This window comes from Heloderma suspectum, chromosome 4, assembly GCF_057233095.1.
Source record: "Heloderma suspectum isolate Gila_16-S chromosome 4, 16-S_ref, whole genome shotgun sequence".
Lineage (NCBI taxonomy): Eukaryota > Metazoa > Chordata > Lepidosauria > Squamata > Helodermatidae > Heloderma > Heloderma suspectum.
In genome coordinates, this window is record NC_139461.1 from 280,640,422 (window position 1) to 280,660,524 (window position 20,103).

Here is a 20,103-nt window from a genome sequence, read left to right on the forward strand (position 1 = left end):
TCTTGTTGAGGGTGAAAGAGGAGAGTGCAAAAGCTGGTTTGAAACTCAACATTAAAAAAACTAAGATCATGGCATCTGGCCCCATCACTTCCTGGCATATAGAAGGGGAAGAAATGGAAGCACTGACAGATTTTACTTTCTTGGGCTCCAAGATCACCGCAGACGGTGACTGTAGCCATGAAATTAAAAGACGCTTGCTCCTTGGGAGGAAAGCTATGGCCAACCTAGACAGCATAGTAAGAAGCAGAGACATCACCTTGCCGACAAAGGTCCATCTAATCAAAGCTATGGTTTTCCCAGTAGTAAAGTACGGCTGTGAGAGCTGGACTATAAAGGAAGGCTGAGCACCGAAGAATTGATCCTTTCAAACTGTGGTGCTGGAGAAGACTCTTACGAGTCCCCTGGACTGCAAGGAGGTCAAATCAGTCCATCCTAAAGGAAATCAACCCTGACTGCTCATTGGAAGGACAGATAATGAAGCTGAAGCTCCAATATTTTGGCCACCTAATGCGAAGAGAAAACTCTCTGGAAAAGACCCTGATGCTGGGAAAGACTGAAGGCAAAAGGAGAAGGGGACGGCAGAGGATGAGATGGCTAGATAGCATCACGGATGCAATGAATATGAACTTGAGCACGCTCCGGGAGAGAGCGCAGGACAGGAAGGCCTGGCGTGCTATGGTCCATGGGGTCACGAAGAGTCGGACACGACTGAACGACTGAACAACAACAACAAGCTTTTTGCCAACAGGACATGCCAAGATAATGTTGTTCTTTTTTCAGCATCTTCTTATCAGTCCTGCCATGTCTTGACTCAAAAATCACTCTATTTACCCCCACAGCTGCCTTGCCACCTTCTGTACAGAGGACAGCCTTCTCTTTGAAGGCATCCTCTCCTTGAAGGCCTGTCCAGTCCAAGTTCAATTCACAGATAAAAGAACCATAAGAAGGAAGAGCAGGCAGGGGCCCTGAAGTTGCTCATCAACAGTTAACACCTGGACAGCAGACTGAGCAGGTACGTAGCTCAACTCATCATGGTTTCCCTACCATGTCCAGATGTACTGTATTCTTATTTAAATTACAGTAATTATTTCTACATGTCCATCTATACATACAAATTACCATATACAATTTGTATGCAAATCTGTATTTTATTTTATTCTTTGGCAATGCGCAAGTGGCTACCCTATCCATGGTGCTCCCACAAACACTGTTAGCTCACCTGCAGGATCATTTGAGATAGCCTAGAACCTGGGCTGTAGCTTAGTGGGAGAGCGCCTGCTTTGCATGCAGAAGGTCCCAGGTTCAATCCCAGGCATTTCCAAGTAGGGCTGGAAAAATTCCTAATTGAAATCCTAGAGAGCCGCTGCCAGTTCGTGTCAACAATACTGAGCTAGATTGAACTATGGTCTGACTCACTATAAGGCAGCTTCCTATGCTCCTGTCTGAATGCCGGGGCTCAGCCCTAGACCAAGTGAAATGATAAAGGAGAATGTGTGTCTCAGGCTGGGCTTCAGCTCAGGCTGGGCTTCAGCTCAAAAGGCATCTAGCTTCCAGGCATGCTTACGCGGTGACACCTGAAATTAATCCGTGCTCGTATTCCATGATTGGGCAATCCTATATTAACACACATTGTGTTCAGGGCTGCTGCACTGAGCGCATCTCTACACCATCCTAAAATTCTGCATTTAAAACAGGGTTTTCTGCTTCTGTTTGAAATGCAGGATCACAATGGACTCCCTTTACACCTGCTTCTTTTCCCCCTCCTTTTCCCCCTTATCTGAGTTTTACATATGTTTTATTATACAGCCACTAGATGGCACTGTGGTCTAAGCTCCTCTTAATTGCAAGTTTTCAGTTCTCCTTTTTCATGAGGGAACTCAAGCGGAGCTTAAATTGGAACTGGAACTGTATTGTAATTGTATTGTAATTGTAGCAATACAATTACAATTGTAATTAAATTGTAACTGGATAGCTCATTTTCTCTGATCTTTTAAAAGATGGAATAAAGGTAATTTAGTGCAGGAGACACCCTGGTGGTTGACGGCGTCATCTAAAGGACCCACAAACGTCCGTGAGTAACCAATCTCAGTCGCAGGATAAAAGCTCCAAGTGAAGAACCTTTGAGTCTCCTCCTCTTATTTGTCCCTACCAGGGCAGATCTAATAAGTGAGGAAGTGCACAGGGAAGCCAGGCTATAGAAAGGGGGGAGGCATCCAGACAAAGAGCGACGGGACCGATTGGTACTGTGTGTGAGTCAGTACATGCCACAGCTCACACAAAATGGCTTATGTTAAAAAGGCTGAATTGGGAAGACGTGCCGGGATTTATTCCCCAGATAAATTAACAAACCTGCTGATAAATTCCCCTGATGAGATTTCATTAGCCGGCTGGGCAGCCATCCACAAGCACTGAACTGCCATTATGTAACTTGCACAGATAGCCAGAGGGTTAGTTGAGCAGCTGGCGATGGGTCCTGATTGCCCCATGACTGCAGTGAGGGTCAGAGACAGTGTCTCTGACTACTATATCCCCCCTCCTTTTTGTTTTGTCTACTATGCTTTCCATTTATCTTGGGCAAAGAGGTCTATGCATGCTTCCACTTCTGCTTCTTTACTAGGACAGGAGCAGAAACGAGAGCGCAAACCATTCCCCTACTCTGGGTGACTGATGGTCTCTCTCTCTCTCACACACACACACACACACACACACACACACACGGCCGGGCGCTGGGATTGCCTCATTGGGATGGCATGTTCCCCATGACTGTTATGCATTCATGCACAATGCTGACCCTTGTGTGCTACACTCTGTCTTTGTGGGGAGGGGGGAAAAAATACCTGCTACTGCTGGGCTTTCTTTCCCATAGCATCTAACCAATGGGACCCTGCAGACATTCACAGCTGGGGGAAATGAAGTACCGCTCCCCCCCTGAAATGCTGACCTCCCAACACGCCTGCCGCTTGGGTTCCAAGAGCATCAAATGGGCTTCCCACTGCCTGCTAATCCTTCCGGCTTTTACTGCTCACTCATTATGCACTGAAGGCTGGGCCTGAATGCAAGTACAGGGACCATAAGGGAGGAATGAAGCTGAAAGAAGGAGACCTGGGGATTTTCTTCTAATTCCTCTATTCATCTTGTGGACGAAAGATTTTTTAACAAATGGGAAGAACCCGGAAGCAGGTGGATTGGTCACAGCATCAGCTGCTTTACCTGTTCTCCAGGGAAGAAGGGCATCGCATTGCCTTAAATGTTCAAATAGGAAAAAAGTGGGCTATAATTTTTTTAATAAATAAAATAAAACCCAACTCTATATACCCTACCCTACCCTACCATCTTGGATGCTACATATACCCTATTTAGTAGTAGTAATATTTATTTATTTACAGTGCACTCCTATACATGTCTACTCAAGAGTAAGTCCCATTGAGTTCACTGGGGCTTACTCCCAAGTAAGGGGATATGGGATTGGGATTGCAGCCTTAATTACATTTTTATCCCTGCCTTTCCTCCAGGGAGCTCAGGGCAGTGTGTTCTTGCTTCTCCCTCTGCTTTTATCCTCACAGCAGCCGTGTGGGGTGAGGTGAGCTAGGCTAAGATGGGGACAGTGAGTGGCCCAGGGTCGCCCAGATAGCTTTAGGGCTGAGACAGGATCCAAGCCCAGGTCTCCCTGATCCTAAGCCAGGCTTCCCAACCTGGTGCCCTGCAGTTGTGTTGTACTACAATACCCATCATTCCCAGCCAGCATGGCCATGTTGGCTGGGAATCATGGGAGCTGCAGCCCAATACATCCAGAGAACACAAGTTTGGGAAGCGTTGCCCTAAATTAACATATTAACCACTATTTATTTATTAGATGTCTATACCGCCCAATAGCCGAAGCTCTCTGGGCAGTTCACAACAATTAAAAACCATAAAATACAAGACAATAAAATACAATATAAAAATTTAAAAGTTTTAAATGACAGTATAAAAATAATAACTAAATACAACCTAGCAGCAATGCAAAGATTTAAAATACTGTACCAAACTTCCTGACTGTTGCAGCAATACGACAATGGAACCTATTACCTAGGGAGGTGGTGGGCTCTCCCACGCTGGAGGCGTTCAAGACGAGGCTGGACAGCCATCTGTCAGGGATGCTCTGATTTGGATTCATGCATTGAGCAGGGGGGTGGACTCGATGGCCTTGTAGGTCCCTTCCAACCCTACTATTCTATAATTCTATTATTTAAAACAGAAACCAAAAAACTAAAATCCTTGGGAAGATAAAAAGGTCTTCACCTGGTGCCAAAAAGGGCACAATGTATGCACCAGGTGAGCCTCTCTGTTCATTCCACAACTGGGGCGCTACAGCAGAACAGGCACTCTTATTGGTAGTCACTCACCTCACTCCCTTTGGTGGGGGCTCCGGAGAAGGGCTGCTGAAACTGACACAACAGTGGCCTCCCTTTCGTGCCCCCTCCTACCCCCAGTCTTTGGTGAGTGGGCTCCACAGCGGTTAGGGTTTTATGAGCCAATCTTCCTTTCAGCGACCCCAGTGGGGTGCTGCTGACCCACTCTTGGGCCCACCCCTAAAGCTTTGAATGCTGCTTTGCCTATTACTAATAAGATACCCAATCTTGGTGTCCTCTTTCCCCCCATCCTGGTGTGCTTCCCAGTTTGAAATACCTTGTCAAATGGAATTGCTGGCTGTTTTGAATTGACACTGGTGGCCAGCACAGCAAGTCAGCCTATGAGGTCCCATGAAAAGAGAGCTGGAGCTGAACATGGGACTTCAAATCGCATTTCAGACATGGTCTCGCTGGGTCGTATTCTGCAGGTCACTCCTCTGTTGGCTTCCCATCTGTCAAGTGGGCGCCTTAACAGCACCTTGCCAGGATTGTTACAAGAATGAGTAAGGTATAGATTGTAGAAGGCAGCTGGTGTGGAATGGGAGGTGAAGAGCATGAATTAGGAGTTCAGATCTCTGCTCAGCAATGAGCAGCTGAGGCTATCAGTTCCCAGAATGACAGAGATCATGTTGGAGGTGTAATAATGCTAATACTTCTCTTAATCATATGTTCTGGTAATGCCCGATAGTTGCCTCTTTGGGGGAGGAGGTTATTATACAGATAAACTTCGTATTGGAAAGCTTTTTACTGATGTACATGTTCTTTTAAATTATCTATCTGTTTCCTGGAAGTTAATCCACAGTCAGCGTAAATGAATTCTCTGCGCCCTTTTGACAGCCAAAAGACTGATATTACAACAGTGGAAAGATAAATCCTTACCTCCTATACCACAATTAAGACTGAGGACTTAATAACACTTTCAACATTTGAATGGGTGGTACTTAGGCATCATTCATGAGTGGATACATATATGGATATTTGGTCTGGCTTTGCTGAAGTTTATGTATAATCTTTTATTTCTTAGAAAGCTATGTGTACATATAGTTGTGTAAACACACACACTTCACATGTATTAATTGAAATTGATACATTCAATCATGTCGACATTTTTTTTCTTTTATGGTTTTGTTTTGCTTTTTCTGTTGAAGTTTACAATAAAAATTAATTTTAAAAAAGAATGACTGAGATCATATATGTTAGGCACTTTAAATATACAAAAAGCTCTACTTAGTATTGGAAGCGTTGTGCACTTTGAAATCTGGAAATACTGACCTCCTCAAACCCAGCTATTCAGGAACTATGCCACAATACATGTTTAATGAGAAGAGCCTTGCTGGATCAGACCAGCAAGAAAAGGATCATCTAAGCATCCTTTTTCCTACAGGGGCCAACCACCTGCCTCTGGAAAGTCCAGTGGCAGGGCGTGAAAGGCACTTGCCCTCTGATGCTTTTGCCCCAAAGCAACAGATATAGTGGCATACTGCTCCTGACCAAGGAGGTTCTATTTAGCTGCCATGGCTAAAGAAGAAGTACTGCGTGTGGGGGACCTTACAGCCAAGCCATTCTTTCTATCTTCTCCCAGAAAGAAAAGGTTGCCAGAAATAGTGTCTGACATTGTGAAGAGAATCTGCACACAAGGATTGGTGATAGAAAATAGGATTAACCCCAAAATTCTGGTGGATGCTTAGATTCTTTAGCCTGCATCAAGACTAGTAAGCAATGTTCTATTTTGGCCAAGAGTTGACAGGATTGTCGGGTTGCATTTCCGCCAGGGAGTGGTGACATTTGTCATTATTCCTTGTCCTGCTGGATCCTGAATACAAACGCCCTCTGTGAACTGAGCAGCATGAAAGAAAGAATGAGCTGGAGGGGGAGGCTTGTTAATGTAGGCAACAATCCAAGAAAAGATGGGGGAAGGTTTTTCTTCATTTCAAGGCTTTTTAAAGTCCCAACTGCTTAAAGGGTAAATAACTCTAATGGAGCTGGTGGGGCCTCAGGAAGAATCACAATTATATTTGCAAGATATGAAAAACAGTGGTATCACTCTTTGGCTCGGGTTGCATGTAATAACAACCCATGGGTTGTTTAAACCATGGGTTGTCAGGGCCAGGAGTGAGGGAATGAGTATGCTGCGTCTTGCACACTAGTTGCTTCGGCTTTCAGTCAAGAGCCCAGGAATGCCCTGTTCCTGGGTTGTTATTGTGATGTCCAAACCCAGAACTCTGGGCTGTTTAGGGGTTAAACAACCCAGAGTTAACCTGACAACAAACCATGGATGAATCAGTGCAGAAGTGATGAGTGCACAGGAGGCAGCACACACACTTGCAGCTGCTTGGCCCTAGCAATTCCTGGGTTAAACAACCCAGGAATTGTGCTGATGTGCAAACTGGTTGGGTGCCACTAAGGCGGCAGATTCTGAGGGTGGGATGGGAAAAATGACAAGCTACATTTGGATTTCTAACCCATTTTTCATGGGCTGCCACTCAACCACAGTATAAAACAAAATGCTTGTAATGTATGTGCGTGAGGTGACCAGTTTTCCAGGCCTCATTACTGTGGCTAATGCAGCCTTTTGTACCATTATACAACTTAGTTGTTTATGTTCATCGTTGATGTGCATGCTAAACCACATGGTGAAGAAACTGGCTTCCTCACACTCTCAGCAACTTCCTAGCTCTTGTGGTTGATGAATGGGAGAAAAAAACCTAGAAGATATTCCAATAGGAAGGTTCAAAAATAAGAAGAGCCTAGTGTAGAACTTATTTGTTCTTCACATGGGATTAAATTTAAAACAGGGTTGATCCTGGACTCTGGTTTCAATAGCAGCACTACTATCTACCCTATACGTTAGCTGGGATATTTTCTTTACCGCACTTGCTGACACACATTCTATACATGCTCAGACACTATCTGTCACCATCAAATAGCCAGAGCCAGTTCCTGCATAGCTGGGTTTAAAGAGGTCAGTATTTCTAGATCAAAGGCAATACCTTCTGGGTGTGTTTGAGGCCCAATCTTCTCATTTTACAAATAAGCACTTAGTTTGGTTCCTAATTCCTCCCTCCTCAATGCCCCAGAGGAGCTACAAAAGCTGTTCAGCTTTTCACATAGCTAGCTAGGCCATTTATAAACAGATTTGCCAAAGGCTCCCTGCTCCTGACAGATCCCCCAAATCACCATTTTCGTACCAGGTTAGGGCCCAACTATACACCCTGTCTTTGCATTTAACATGCAGGGTTTTCAAAAATGCAAATAGCATCAGCTGGGATGGGGGGCTGATTAATTATGTGGTTTGCAGCAGGCATGGAAGGGAATTTAACCCTTTCATCTCCTGATGCAGTCCTGAGGAAAATCTGTCCTCTGTCCTGGTATTTGCTTTAAGGAGGAAGAATCCTGCATTAGCACTAGTGTGAATGGCAGCATCAGAAATAATAATGCCAGGCTGGACCTGATGAGATTGCCACAGTGGATATAATAATACAGTAGAGTATTTCAAGCATTCAAAGAATGTCGCAAAAGTTTAACCTGGTAATCTTTACAACAAAACTACAAGTAGGTTATTATCCCCATTTTGCAGATGCAAACATTTAGCAATGGTGGCTTGATTAAGGGCCATCTTGCGAGTTCATGGCTGAGGTGAGAATTTGACTTTTCAGCTCAAACTCTTATCACTTTAGCATACTCAACTGGTTTTAATACACAAATTCTGCACCAACAAAAGTTGAGTTCTGAAACATATAAACAGTGCACATTTGCGCATATTTTTCATTTTACATAATTTACTCTGCTTCTGCTGATCATGGGGGGTGCAAAGAGCTAGCGGGGCAGTGAAGATCTACTACACAATTACTGGAAATCTTGTGCAGGCCCATCTGAGGCTTCTGAGATTGCCCAGTGCATTGGGCAAGCACTTTCGTTTATCTTCGAAACCCTAGGGGCTAGAAACTTGCTTTAAAAAAACAAAAGGAACCTGAGCTTCTTGGAATTTTGTAGGCTCTGCACCCAGCACTAAATTCCACAGTTACGAGTTATAATTATAGAATTAAATTACAGAATGCACATTACCATGAATAGGTCTTGCTAAAAGAGAGCACCAATCTCCCAGTCTTTGCTTTTCCAGGTACTGCTATTCCATGTCCTATTCTATAGAAATATACTAGAATGCATTCCAGGATTTATGTAGTATAAAGATTATTCGTCACCTAGAGAAGCGTCTCATAAAGCTACTAGGTTTATTCAATCTATTCAACTCCAGTAGTTAATTTCACCAAGGGATTCTGCATCTACCACATGAACATTAGCAGGGCCCGTTTTATTCTACATTTGCAGAGTAGCTCAAGGAGACAGTTCCTCTGAGCATATGCAGAACACCTCACCCTCATTGTACATAACCACATGCATTTGGGATTTAAGCAGCAGGGTTTTCCCAATCCAAGGGTGTGCCTTCCATCCAAGCTTGAGCTCAGATTCCATCTTTTCTTTTCTGTATTTGGGCCAGGCTGACCTGTGTGAGACCTTTAAGAGAGCAGCAAAATTGAGGGATTAACACCCAAAGAGGAATGCTTTCACTCCAGGGCCAAGCCCAGAATATTCCTTAGAAATTATTCAGGGACGAAAACACAGCCCCATGGAGGTTGAGCCAGGCAGCAGGGGCAATGGTGTCTCTCAGTGTGGATAAAACATAACACAGAAGCTGCCACAGTTTGTTGTCCTTGGTGCTTTGAGAGCCTCTTGTTCTCCTGTCATCCTCTCTGATGGGCTCATGATTTTATCCTACTCGTCATTCTATATAAAGCAACTCCTGGCCCTGGAAATAGCACGGTCTTATGATGTAGACTCTGCAGGGGAGATGGCTGTGGACGGTGGTGATATTTTTAGCTTTGAGACTCGAGGGATTTGGGGATTGGCTCGTCTAGCTTTTATTATGAATTTGTGACAGAGAGAAGGGTCACGGGGTACCACCTCCTCACCCTGTTCTCCTCCTCTCAACTCTCAGTCTCCCTGCCAAAACCACAGCCTCTCTCGCGCTTCCTCCCTCCTCCTCCTCCTCCTGTACTTCCTCCCACAGTGGTTTGGATTATTTTATGCTTTTGCTGCAGTATCATATCCCAAAGGAAGGATGCATGGAGTGCTTGCATGGGAGCCTGTGATGGATTCTGGGCCTCCAGTTTCAGGCCAATTTATCCTTGGAGACTTCTATCTAGATTGCTCCCAAGATTGTCTCCATCATCCCCATAGAGCAGAAGAGTTTTTGTTTGTTTTTTAAAAGGAAGACTAAAACTTCCTTTGCTCACTCACATTCCTCCAGGGAACATCACAGGCAGTAGATGCTTCAGAGCCAATGTTACCAAATCACTCTTTATAGCCCATTCTTCAGGAAGAAGTCCTTAAGCTTGGACAGGAAGAGACATCAGCTGACTTCTTAGATCCTAACCCACCTCAGTCAACAAATGATGGCTGGTCACCCCTAAGAATTCTCTAACAACAAGGGTAATCTTAGAGCCAAACTACATAGATGTGATGTTGAATGCATTTTGAATTTAATGTGCAGGGTTTTAAATATATGTCTTTCTGATCACATACTGTACCAGAGATATTAATATCGGGTTGGATGAATGTGGGGCAATGTATTAGGGTGGAGGGGGATGGAATTCAGCATGCCTGTGAGCGAAGGGATGTGAAGACGGGGGTGGTGTTGCTTGCGTCCTTTGTGGCAAAAGGACGTTAACCACATGCAAAGTGTAGTGTGTGGGAGTCATGTGAATGCATCAGAGCTGATGAGGGGGCTGCATATGGAGAAACAGTGACTCTAGATGATGCATTTCACAAGAAAGGATGTCTCTAGGGCAAGTGGGTGCATTCTGTCTGGTATCTCTCCATGGGGGTGGCAAGTATCTTGTCGTCATGACATTTATGACACTCCAAATCAGACCCTGGATAGTAGCTCTTAAATGCATTTGCTAAAGCAAAGGGCTCAAGAACTTGTGGGGTTGGGAGGGAATAGGACAGCTAAAGTTGTGCTCAAATTACAGGTGGGGGAGCCAGAAAGGCCTAGACCCTTAACACTGCTGTTGTTTTTAGACAGCGATAGGGGCAAGCATGATTTAGCTAAAAGGGGGGGGGGAGTGGGGCTTGCATGTTTCATTAATGAATTCCCCTACTTTTTTCCTTTAGAATTCATGTCCTAATATTCCCCCCTATTCCATTTTCCCACCAGAGCTGTAGTTTCTTCCTTCCTGGAACCAAATGCTGCTTTCAACCCGGGCTTTCATAATGGCAGGGGGGAGAGAGAGAGAGAGAGAGAGAGAGAACTCAATTGCAAAGGAGTGATCAAATGCACCCATATTTTCCACAAATACTGTGCAGCAGATGCAGGCTGAGGCCTCTTTAGGACTTCACAGATTTGTGCAAGTGAGGAGAAGTTGTTCAGTCCTGCCTGTGTATATTTACAGAATGCTAACAAGGAAGGGATGAGATGGAAAGTCCAAAGGTTGACAGGTGTGTGTTTGTAAGGTAAAGCCATATGAAACAGATTGTGCATGGGGTGAAATAAAAGAGACAAGGCACGCATGTGAGTCAGCACAGCTTGAGAAAGGAATGCCGTGGGCTGCTGTTTGCATGACACACAATACTAATGGGTGACTACAATTACAAGACAATGGTAGCATGGTTCCCAGCTGTTGATCATTGGAAAGAGGTGTGAATCCCCTGCGCTGTGCCCAGAGCGGCACTACAAATCTGACTGGACGCTTATTCAAGCAGGTTAAGCCTGCGTTTCCCATAGCAAAATGCGGTAAGAAAATTCTGGGAGTTGCTCCAGTCTGGGATCAAAACCCAACTTCTGTCTGCATATATGGAGAGAAACTGACAATGGATTCTAGTTGGGTGTAGGAGCTGATCCCAAGGTAGCTCCGTGGGGGCTCTGAACATTGGGGTGCCGTTCAGTCTTCCAAATCCACAGATCAGAAAAATAGGCTCGGAGGACCATTTCTGCCCTACCTCAGCCTTCCCCAACCTGGGGCCTTCCAGATGTTTTGGACCACAACTCCCAGCATTCGTGACTATTGGCCATGGTGTCTGGGGTTGAGGGGGGGTTGAAGCCCAAAACATCTGGAGGGCACCGGGTTGGGGAAGGCTACCCTGCCTCATTTGCCCCTAGATAATCCTGTGCATTTATTTCTGTCTCAGCTCACGAAAAAGCAATATAAAACGTTCAACCCATTTCACAGAAATACCCACTGAAAGTTTTGGACAGAAAACACGAGAGAGCTCCCCCCCCCCCCCGGCTCTTGTTTCCCCCCAGCGAAAAGAACAGACTTACAGGGCAGCCTCCTGTTGTGGCTGGGAGCTTCGGGTCCTGACATCGCCTTCAGGGGTCAGCCAAAGCGGTGGTCTATCTCCGTTCCAAGGACCACCCGGAGGCGCCCTCACAGCAGGTCCGAGGCGACTCCTTCCGCAGCTCCCGGCGCCGCTCTCATCTTCCCAGGGAGGTCCAGCCCAGGGACTCCTCGCTCGCTCTCTGTCTGGCTCGGGCAGGGCTGGCTGGGACTTCAGGCGAGCAGAACGTACCAAGTGGTGTATCCGCGAAGGGGGCAGGAGGCGCAGCTCGGCCCGGGGCTTGTTCCTCGCGCTGCTTGTACCGTTGCCAAAATCGGAAGCGGAGGAGGGGAGGCCTGTGGTTTTGGTGGCACTGCGCTGAGAGCTCCGTGTGCCGCAGAAATCCCCTAATAAGCCAGACCGCCCACTCGCCGTTCTTAAAAAGTAAGCGGCCGAGCTTCGCAGCGTTAAGGCAGGTGTGCAAGGCAGAGGATGACGAATGGAAAAGAAGAAGAATGGTGGCAGAAATGGGGGGGGGGAGAAAGGGGGGTCTAGGCCCACAAAGCACGGGGCACACACTTTTTGGGCCCTATTTATTATTTTATTACATTTCTCTGGCCGGGAGAGGGGCACATATGCACACTCACGTTCAGACACACACTTCCTCCCCCTCCCCAGATCTCAGTGCACAAGGATGGGAGGGGGTGAAAGAGGTCAAAGCCTCTCCCGCCCCCCACAATTGCCACCCAGATCCTTGTTTCTCTAGGGCTACTAGCAGCAGGAAAAAAAGTGATCTCAGAAGCCAGGAACAGCAGGGGTTGTGAGAGGGTGGAGGGGGAATGGGCAGGCCCAGCATTGGGGGCCACACAGCGAGTGGCCCAGGGCAGTAAATTGCATCAAAGAACCTGATGCAGTAAATTGCATCAAAGGCAGTGGGGGTTCTGGCAGCATGATGCTGTTTTCACAGCAGGGCTGGCCCTACCATTAGGCAGAGTGAGGCAACTCAGGCGGCAGATGCTGGGGGCAGCGGGGGCGGCAGCCTCCCCACTGTGCCTCCTGAACCCTCCTCTATTAGAGGACAGAGGTCTCTATCAGTGGAGGCTGGTGGCTCCAATTTCAGTGGGGCTTTAGATCCATCCTGGGTTTCAGTCAGAACCGAGCAGAACTCTACAGGAGCTAACCAAGGTGCTGAACCCTATCCCCAAAATAGGTTCAACACCTTAGATAGCTCCTTTAGACTTCTGGCTGGTTCTGACTGAAACCCAGAATAGATTCACAGCCCCAACTTCCACTAGTTTGTATTCCACACAGCCTGTCCTGGGCACCGCAAACTAGCCTGCTAACTGGTGGAGGATTCTATCCCAATGCCAGTGATGAAGTAAAGTTCAACTGCCAGTTAAGTCAGCTTCTGTACTTGGAATGGGTGGGGGGCACCATCTTGTCCTTCACCATAGGCAGCAAAATATCTTGGGCAGGCCTGGGCTTATGGGTACAGCATTGCCTCATACCATCCTAGTTATGCTCGTTTCTGTTTCAAAGGGTCTCCAGGGCAGATGGTCTAGCAGAAAAGTGACCCGCTCTAATCATCTGCTTCCTCCTGCTCAATTTCCACTTGAGAGCCAGTGTGGTATACCAGTTAGAATGTTGGACTGGGAAGGCCTGGGTTCAAATCTCACTCGGCCACGGAGCTCACTGGGTGACCTCAGGTCAGTCACTACCTCTCAGACTTCCTTACCTTACAAAATTGTTGTGAAGATAAAAATGGGGAAACTATGCATGCTACTTTGAGCTCCTTGGAGAAAACGTGGGATATAAGTGTAAATAATCATAATCAATATCATCATCATCATGCTTCAAGTCCACCAGTAGAGAATTTAAAGCAAATGGACTAAGCTGATGTTGGTTCCTATTTCTGTATACTACACAAAGCTGCAAGAGGCATTTATAAACTTCAGTTCTTTATTCAGTCTGCTCATGGGTTGAATAAGGGAGTGGGAAGTGGGAACTAACTTCAGCCTCATAGCAATTGGCAAATGATGAAAAGTAATCCAAGCTTGAAGACATTTTGCATTTATGGGGCAGGGGCCAGAGGGCAGGGTGGGGAGAGGTCTTCACATTTTACCTTCACACCTCATTGCAGAGGAATTCAGGCATGTAGGGCAGACACCATAGTATAGGTGGAAATCCAAGGTCTCGCTGCCTAATATCAGTGATGAATGCTTAGGGCTTCTCAAAACACACAGGACCTAAGATACTATAAGCAAGATTCTAAGCCGTTAATAGCCCTTGGAATCCATTGTTCTATAACCCACCGGCACTATCTAATCTGCCTCTCCTGTGCACAGGTTTCCCTGTTCTAGACATCCATGTTCTTGGTGTGCATTTATTTATTCCGATCTGCTTTGATCTATTATTAACTGATTTGAAGTACTTCTGCACATGCTGCATAATTAATTCATGGGATTCTATGCCACAAGAGATGTGGTTATGACCACTAGCTTAAATGGGTGTCAAAGGAGATTACACAAATTAATGGAGGATAAGCCTATCAATAGCTATTAGCCCTGATGGCTATATGGCAGGGCTGCAGAACCTCTTTCAGTCTAATGGCCAAATCCCTTTTGCACAGGCTTTCGGGGGCCACATTCCAGGGATAGGTGGGACCAATGTCCAAAGCGGTGGGGCCCCACATCCCCCAAATAATGGCATATTTTAGATTAAAGCTCGCAACTGCCAGTAACTAAGCCTTAGGAGAAAAAACTGCACAAAACCTGGAAAATCACGAAATGATCCATGGTTGGGGGAAAGGGGGTAGGGTCAGGGAAAGGGGGTGTGGCCTTCTGGGGACCCTCGGTGTACCAGATTTATCCCCCAAGCCAGAGGTTTTGCACCTCTGCCATAGATGCTGCCCTTGGAGGCAGCCTGGGATATTAATGTAATAAAGGAAAGGAAAGGAAAGGAAAGGAAAGGGGGAGGGGGGAGGGAGTGACAGAGGGGCAATAGCTCAGTGTGATAGAGCAGCTCCTTTGCATGCAGAAGGTCCCAGGTTCGATCCCCAGCTTCTCCAGGTAGGGCAAAGAAAGAGTCCTGCCTGAAACCCTGGAGAGCCGCTGCCAATCAGTGTCGGCGATACTGGGCTAGATGGACCAAGGGGCTGACTCAGTATAAGGCAGCTTCCTATGTTCCTAACTGGTGCCTTCAATGGGGTGGGGGCAAAGCATATCTCCCAGTGTCCTTCCTCATAACTTACTGCATATGAATCCTCCATTTGAATCAGTTTCCCATCTTTGTAGTTGGTCACCATCATAGTCATGGTTTTATTTGTTTGTTTATAATAAAGAATATAAATAATAAATAATATTATAATAAATAATAGTTATAATAAATAAATAGTTATGGTAGGATGCAAAGTCCAAGGCTGGGAGTACATCTCACTCTGAACCTTTCTACACAAGGCTTTTATTGTGCACTCCTGATTGCTCAGTCATGGCAGTTTGCAGGTCCTTGACATGATGTCGTCATCTGGGGCCTCTCCCATGCTTTGCAACCATTACTGTGGGGGGTTTCTAAAGTCTGGTATATCCTGAATGGCACCATGAAACTCTCCATGTAATTGTGCAATTCTACTATACCATAGCACCATCTAGTGGCTATATAATGAAACGTATAGAAAGGCAGAGAAAGAAAAAGTCTGGAAAAAAAACACGTGTAAAGGAGCTGATCTTAATCCCACAAACAATCTGGAAGTAGAAGCCCTGATAAAGGTGCTGGATAAAAATCTCATGTAGAGATGCCCACAGTCATTTGCTCCTGCATTCTCTTTGCTAGACAGGCAGACCAGGACTGGAAGCTAGCTAGTGCCTCCCCCACCACCTGTTTCTGCACTGGAAAGGCATAAGACCTTCAATGGGGCCCAGTCATGATGGTTATATGGTGCCTCTAGGATCCGGGACTTCATGCCTCTAGGCACCAGTTGGTGGGGGACAGCAGGAGATGGCTATTGCCTTCACGTCCTGCGGCTTGTGGGCTTCCCAAAGGCAACTAGTTGGTTAGCCACTGTGGGAAACAGAATGCTAGATGAGATGGGATTTTGGTCTGATGTAGCAGGACTCTCCTTATGTTCTTATGACTTGCAATTCAATTCCCAGCTGAGCATAGAGATGTGTCTTTTTGAATTCTGGCTGTTCCTGAAATGGACAGACAGGCACTGTTGCCCTCCTAGCAGTATTGGGGATTTCTGGGTATAACAATAAACATTACTTAATAGTATCTCCTAGCTGTTTTTGTACTGGGGTGGCTGTTTAATTAGGATAGCTCTTGGAGCCACAATGAAATAAGTAACATGCTCCTGGTCTACACATGCAGCAAAATGAGATGGTACAATCCTGAGGTGGTAGGTTGGACTGTACCACGTCAGACTTCAGGTGGGGGTGCCTTTTTTTAAAAAGCTCCTTTGTTTTAAAGCTCCCTATAAATTAAGAAAACAAAGAAATCTTGGACACCAAAGAGAAAGGTTCTAGCCCAGTCTATTCCCTGCTATGCTAGTTTTCTGCTTGCAAGGAGTTTGGTTTGTAGGAAAGCATACAAAAATATGATTCCCCCACCACACAGGGCTGCTGAGAGGATAAAATGTGTGGGGCTGGAGAGAACCATGTATGCTGCCTGGAGGTCCTTGGAGGAAACATGAGATATACAATGTGATAATACAGCCACCAAAATCACATGCCACCAATGGCCTTGGCTTGCTGTGGATGAGGTGAGATGCATCATCAAGAAGTTTGGGAGACAGTGGCAGTGGGAACGGATGTTGCAAATTAAGACCAAAGATCATTATGAGCAGCCCAAGACTTAAGTCGCTCCCAGAGAGCAGTTGCCCCATACAAAGCTCCTTGTGGAACAATGAACCCCCTCCCCCAGCTCCCTGCCACTCCACATCTGTCATTTCCACCTCTGCTGTTCAAGTGAGTTTGTGGCTGTTCACTGGGGAAACGAGCAGAAGGATCGACGTGATAGTTGCCAGGAAACCACTGCTGATGCTTCTCCACTGCACTCTCTGTCCCCAAACGAAAACTAAACTGCCTGAGGGAATTCAGGAGGCAGGACTGGGTGTAGGGGGGGCAGAGGGAGAGGAGGGTGCTCCAATCCCCACTGTGCCCATGGAAGTACTTCAACGTTTTCCTTCTCCCCTGATGAGATGGAGGCTCCACACTTGTCACTGAATTAAACTAAGAGTGATTGAGAAACTGGCTTTCATATTTAGCTTACTTGTTTATTCAGAGCACGATAGACAGACAGAGAGAGATATATTTGTATGGAATACAGATGGAGAACTACAACGGACCTAAGAAAAAGGTTAAAGGTAAAAGGTAAAGGTGTCCCCAACCAGTCGTGTCCGACTCTAGGGTGCGGTGCTCATCCCCGTTTCTAAGCCGAAGAGCCAGCGCTGTCCGAAGACGCTTCCGTGGTCACGTGGCCGGCATGACTGAACACCGAGGCGCACGGAACGCTGTTACCTTTCCCGCCGAGGCGGTACCTATTTATCTACTTGCAATTTCTTACTTTCGAACTGCTAGGTTGGCAGAAGCTGGGACTGAAGACGGGAGCTCACTCCGTCACGCAGCACTCGGGTCTCGAACTGCTGACCTTCCAGTCTGCAGTTCAGCCTCTTAACCACTAAGCCACCGCGGCCCCAAGAAAAAGATTCCGTAACCACAAATCTGAGATCCTTTTGTCAAGCATGTCATTGTCTTTTGCTTATTCTGTTGGAAGCATCTGTAAATCTGAGAGACTATGTGAAGGTGAGGCTGCTGCAGGATTTTTTGGTAAGAATCTCAGATTTGTGGTTTGTGGAAAAAGATTCCGTAACCACAAATCTGAGATTCTTACCAAAAAATCCTGCAGCAGCCTCACCTTCACATAGTCTCTCAGATTTACAGATGCTTCCAACAGAACAAGCAAAAGACAATGACATGCTTGACAAAAGGAAAAATTTCTGGATCTATAGGCTGAGAACACTTAGTCCAAATGGCCTTAATCTGGAGGACAATTCGTAGGCATTATACCACTTGCACCTCTGTTTTTTTTCTCCTAAGGAACTTTCATCTCCCAGCATTCCAAACTGCCACTCCTGGTATCCATTTAACATAGTTACTGATGAGGGTGGAAGCCTGAATATTTAGCTTAAATATATTTTTTGAATACTCTCTGTTGTTAGTCTTTCTATCTTTCGTGTGTGTGTATGTGTGTGTGTGTGTGTGTGTATATATATGGTTTGGCATGCTTTTCATACATTGCCCAATACCTGCCTTACATAAGAACATAAGAGCCATGCTGGATCAGACCAAGGGTCCATCTAGTCCAGCATTCTGCTCACGCAGTGGCCAACCAGCTGCCCATGGGAAACCCACAAGCAGGACATGAGTGCAACAGCACCCTCCTGCCCATGTTCCCCAGCAACTGGTGTACATAGGCACACTGCCTCTGATATTGGAGGTAGTGGCAACAGGACAGTGTCCTCCACCACACGCACCTGAGGGCACCAGGCTATCTTGGGGGCTGCAGGGCAGGCTGAGTGGTACACACAGCTCTGTCCTCCAATATCTCACCACCATTCCCCACCCCTCAGCATTTGACACCTGAGGCAGCCACTTCACTCTTTTTAATGGTAGGACCGGCCCTGGTTTGGCATAGATATACACATCACTGTCACACTGTGGGACTGAAACCAAGAACCTGGCATTGGCTCCCTATTCCTTATGCTGCTACAACAGCTAATCAGAGAATGGGAGCTGCTGGCAATACAAGCCAAGTAGCAATCTGCAGACCAAGAACTTTCTTGAGACAGGAAGCCAGGTGATCGTGAAAGGCCAATGGCACTCCATGCCTTACTACACAACCTGCAGGCCCTGCTGTAGTTCCTCAGGAACAGCAACAACCAATGATTGCTTGGATAAATTGCTCGTGATGTATTCCTGTTTGTTAAAGGCCTTTGGGCAGAGGGAGAAAGCAAGCAGCAATGAGAAGAAGAGGACAAGGAACAGGCCAGGGGGTCAGATGCAGGTCACAAAAAGTGAGGATTAATAAGACATGTGGGAGAAAAGCACCAGAAACTTGTGTAATGTAGCATTTGCCTATATATGCCTGCCCAAGAACTGAGATCTGTTGGAGGGGCCCTCCTCTATGTCCCACCAGTACGAGACATACACTATGGTGGGACATGGGAGAGGGCCTTCTCTGCTGTGGCACCCTGGTTATGGAATGCCCTCCCCTTGGAGGCCCGATTGGCACAGACATTGGTCTCGTTTCGGCGCCAAGTAAAAACATGGCTTTTTACCAAAGCCTTTGGGGGCTAAATGCATTCCCTAGCACATTGTTTTAACTGTTTTATTGTTTTAGATTTTAACTGGTATTAGCTGGTTTAATATGTTTTTAGATGTTTAAATTATTTATTGTTTTATACTGTTTAAATTGATTTTATCTGTACGCAGCCCTGAGATCTTAATGATATAGGGTGGGATAGAAATGTTTTAATAAATAAATTTGTATCAAGCCATTTTTAAGAAGCATTAACTTTTTCCCTTGATAAAAAGTTTCCTTGAAAAGTACAGTGAACTATCTGTTTTTTTAGTTCTGTGGTAAGCTGTGGACTTCAGCAGGAGGCTGATAATGTCAGCCCCTAACACTGACCCTGGTTATGGCTGTTTTCCTTTCTTGACTGGCTTCAGGTTTCCTGAGCTGCCCTGCTTGTCTCCTTATGTATATCTGTTTCACTTCACTCTGCCTCCCTGAGGAGATGCATCGCTAAAAATGAGGACAAAAGAGGACACCAATTTGCATAAAATGTGCATATGCTAATTTCTACGTATAGATGCAATTTTAGAAATAATTATTATAACTTAAATAGAAATACAGTACATCTCACCATTCGGTGGAAGCCTATGACCAAGTGACTTGTGTGCCTTTCTCAGTCTGCTGTCCAGGTGTTGCTGGGCAACTTCAAGACTCAGCTTTTCCTTCTGATAGTTCTTTATACCCAACTTGGACTGGACAGCCCATCAAACAGAGGACACCTTCAAAATGGATGACTGTCCTCTGGCAGCCCTTCAAACAGAGGACTGTCCTCTGTAAAAGAGGCCATATGGCCACCCTACAGCTGGTCCAAGCCATTTTGCTGCCTGAGGTGAAGGACAAGATGGCGCCCCCTTCCAATTCCATGTGCAGAAGCTGACTGGCAGTTGAATCCTACTTTAACAACGGTAATGGTAATGTGGTAGTATCCTCCATTGCCCTGAGGCAGCAAGATAATTTAGGGGTCCAGGACAGGTTGTGTGGCATATACAGCTCTGTCCTTCAACATAGGGGACTGGCCAGGATATTCAGGAGAAACAGTGGAGGC

General features: G+C 46.0%; 1 protein-coding gene across 1 annotated transcript in view; it reads right to left on the reverse strand.

Annotated features, from left to right (window-relative positions):
- DBNDD2 (dysbindin domain containing 2) overlaps window positions 1–11,916 on the reverse strand; it is a 36,053-nt gene extending 24,137 nt beyond the window's left edge. The window contains exon 1 of the mRNA XM_084853958.1: window positions 11,713–11,916. Within this exon, the coding sequence (XP_084710084.1) occupies window positions 11,713–11,755 (43 nt within the window). The 5' untranslated portion in view covers window positions 11,756–11,916. The remainder of the gene's footprint in view (window positions 1–11,712) is intronic.
- Window positions 11,917–20,103: the final 8,187 nt, after the last annotated feature.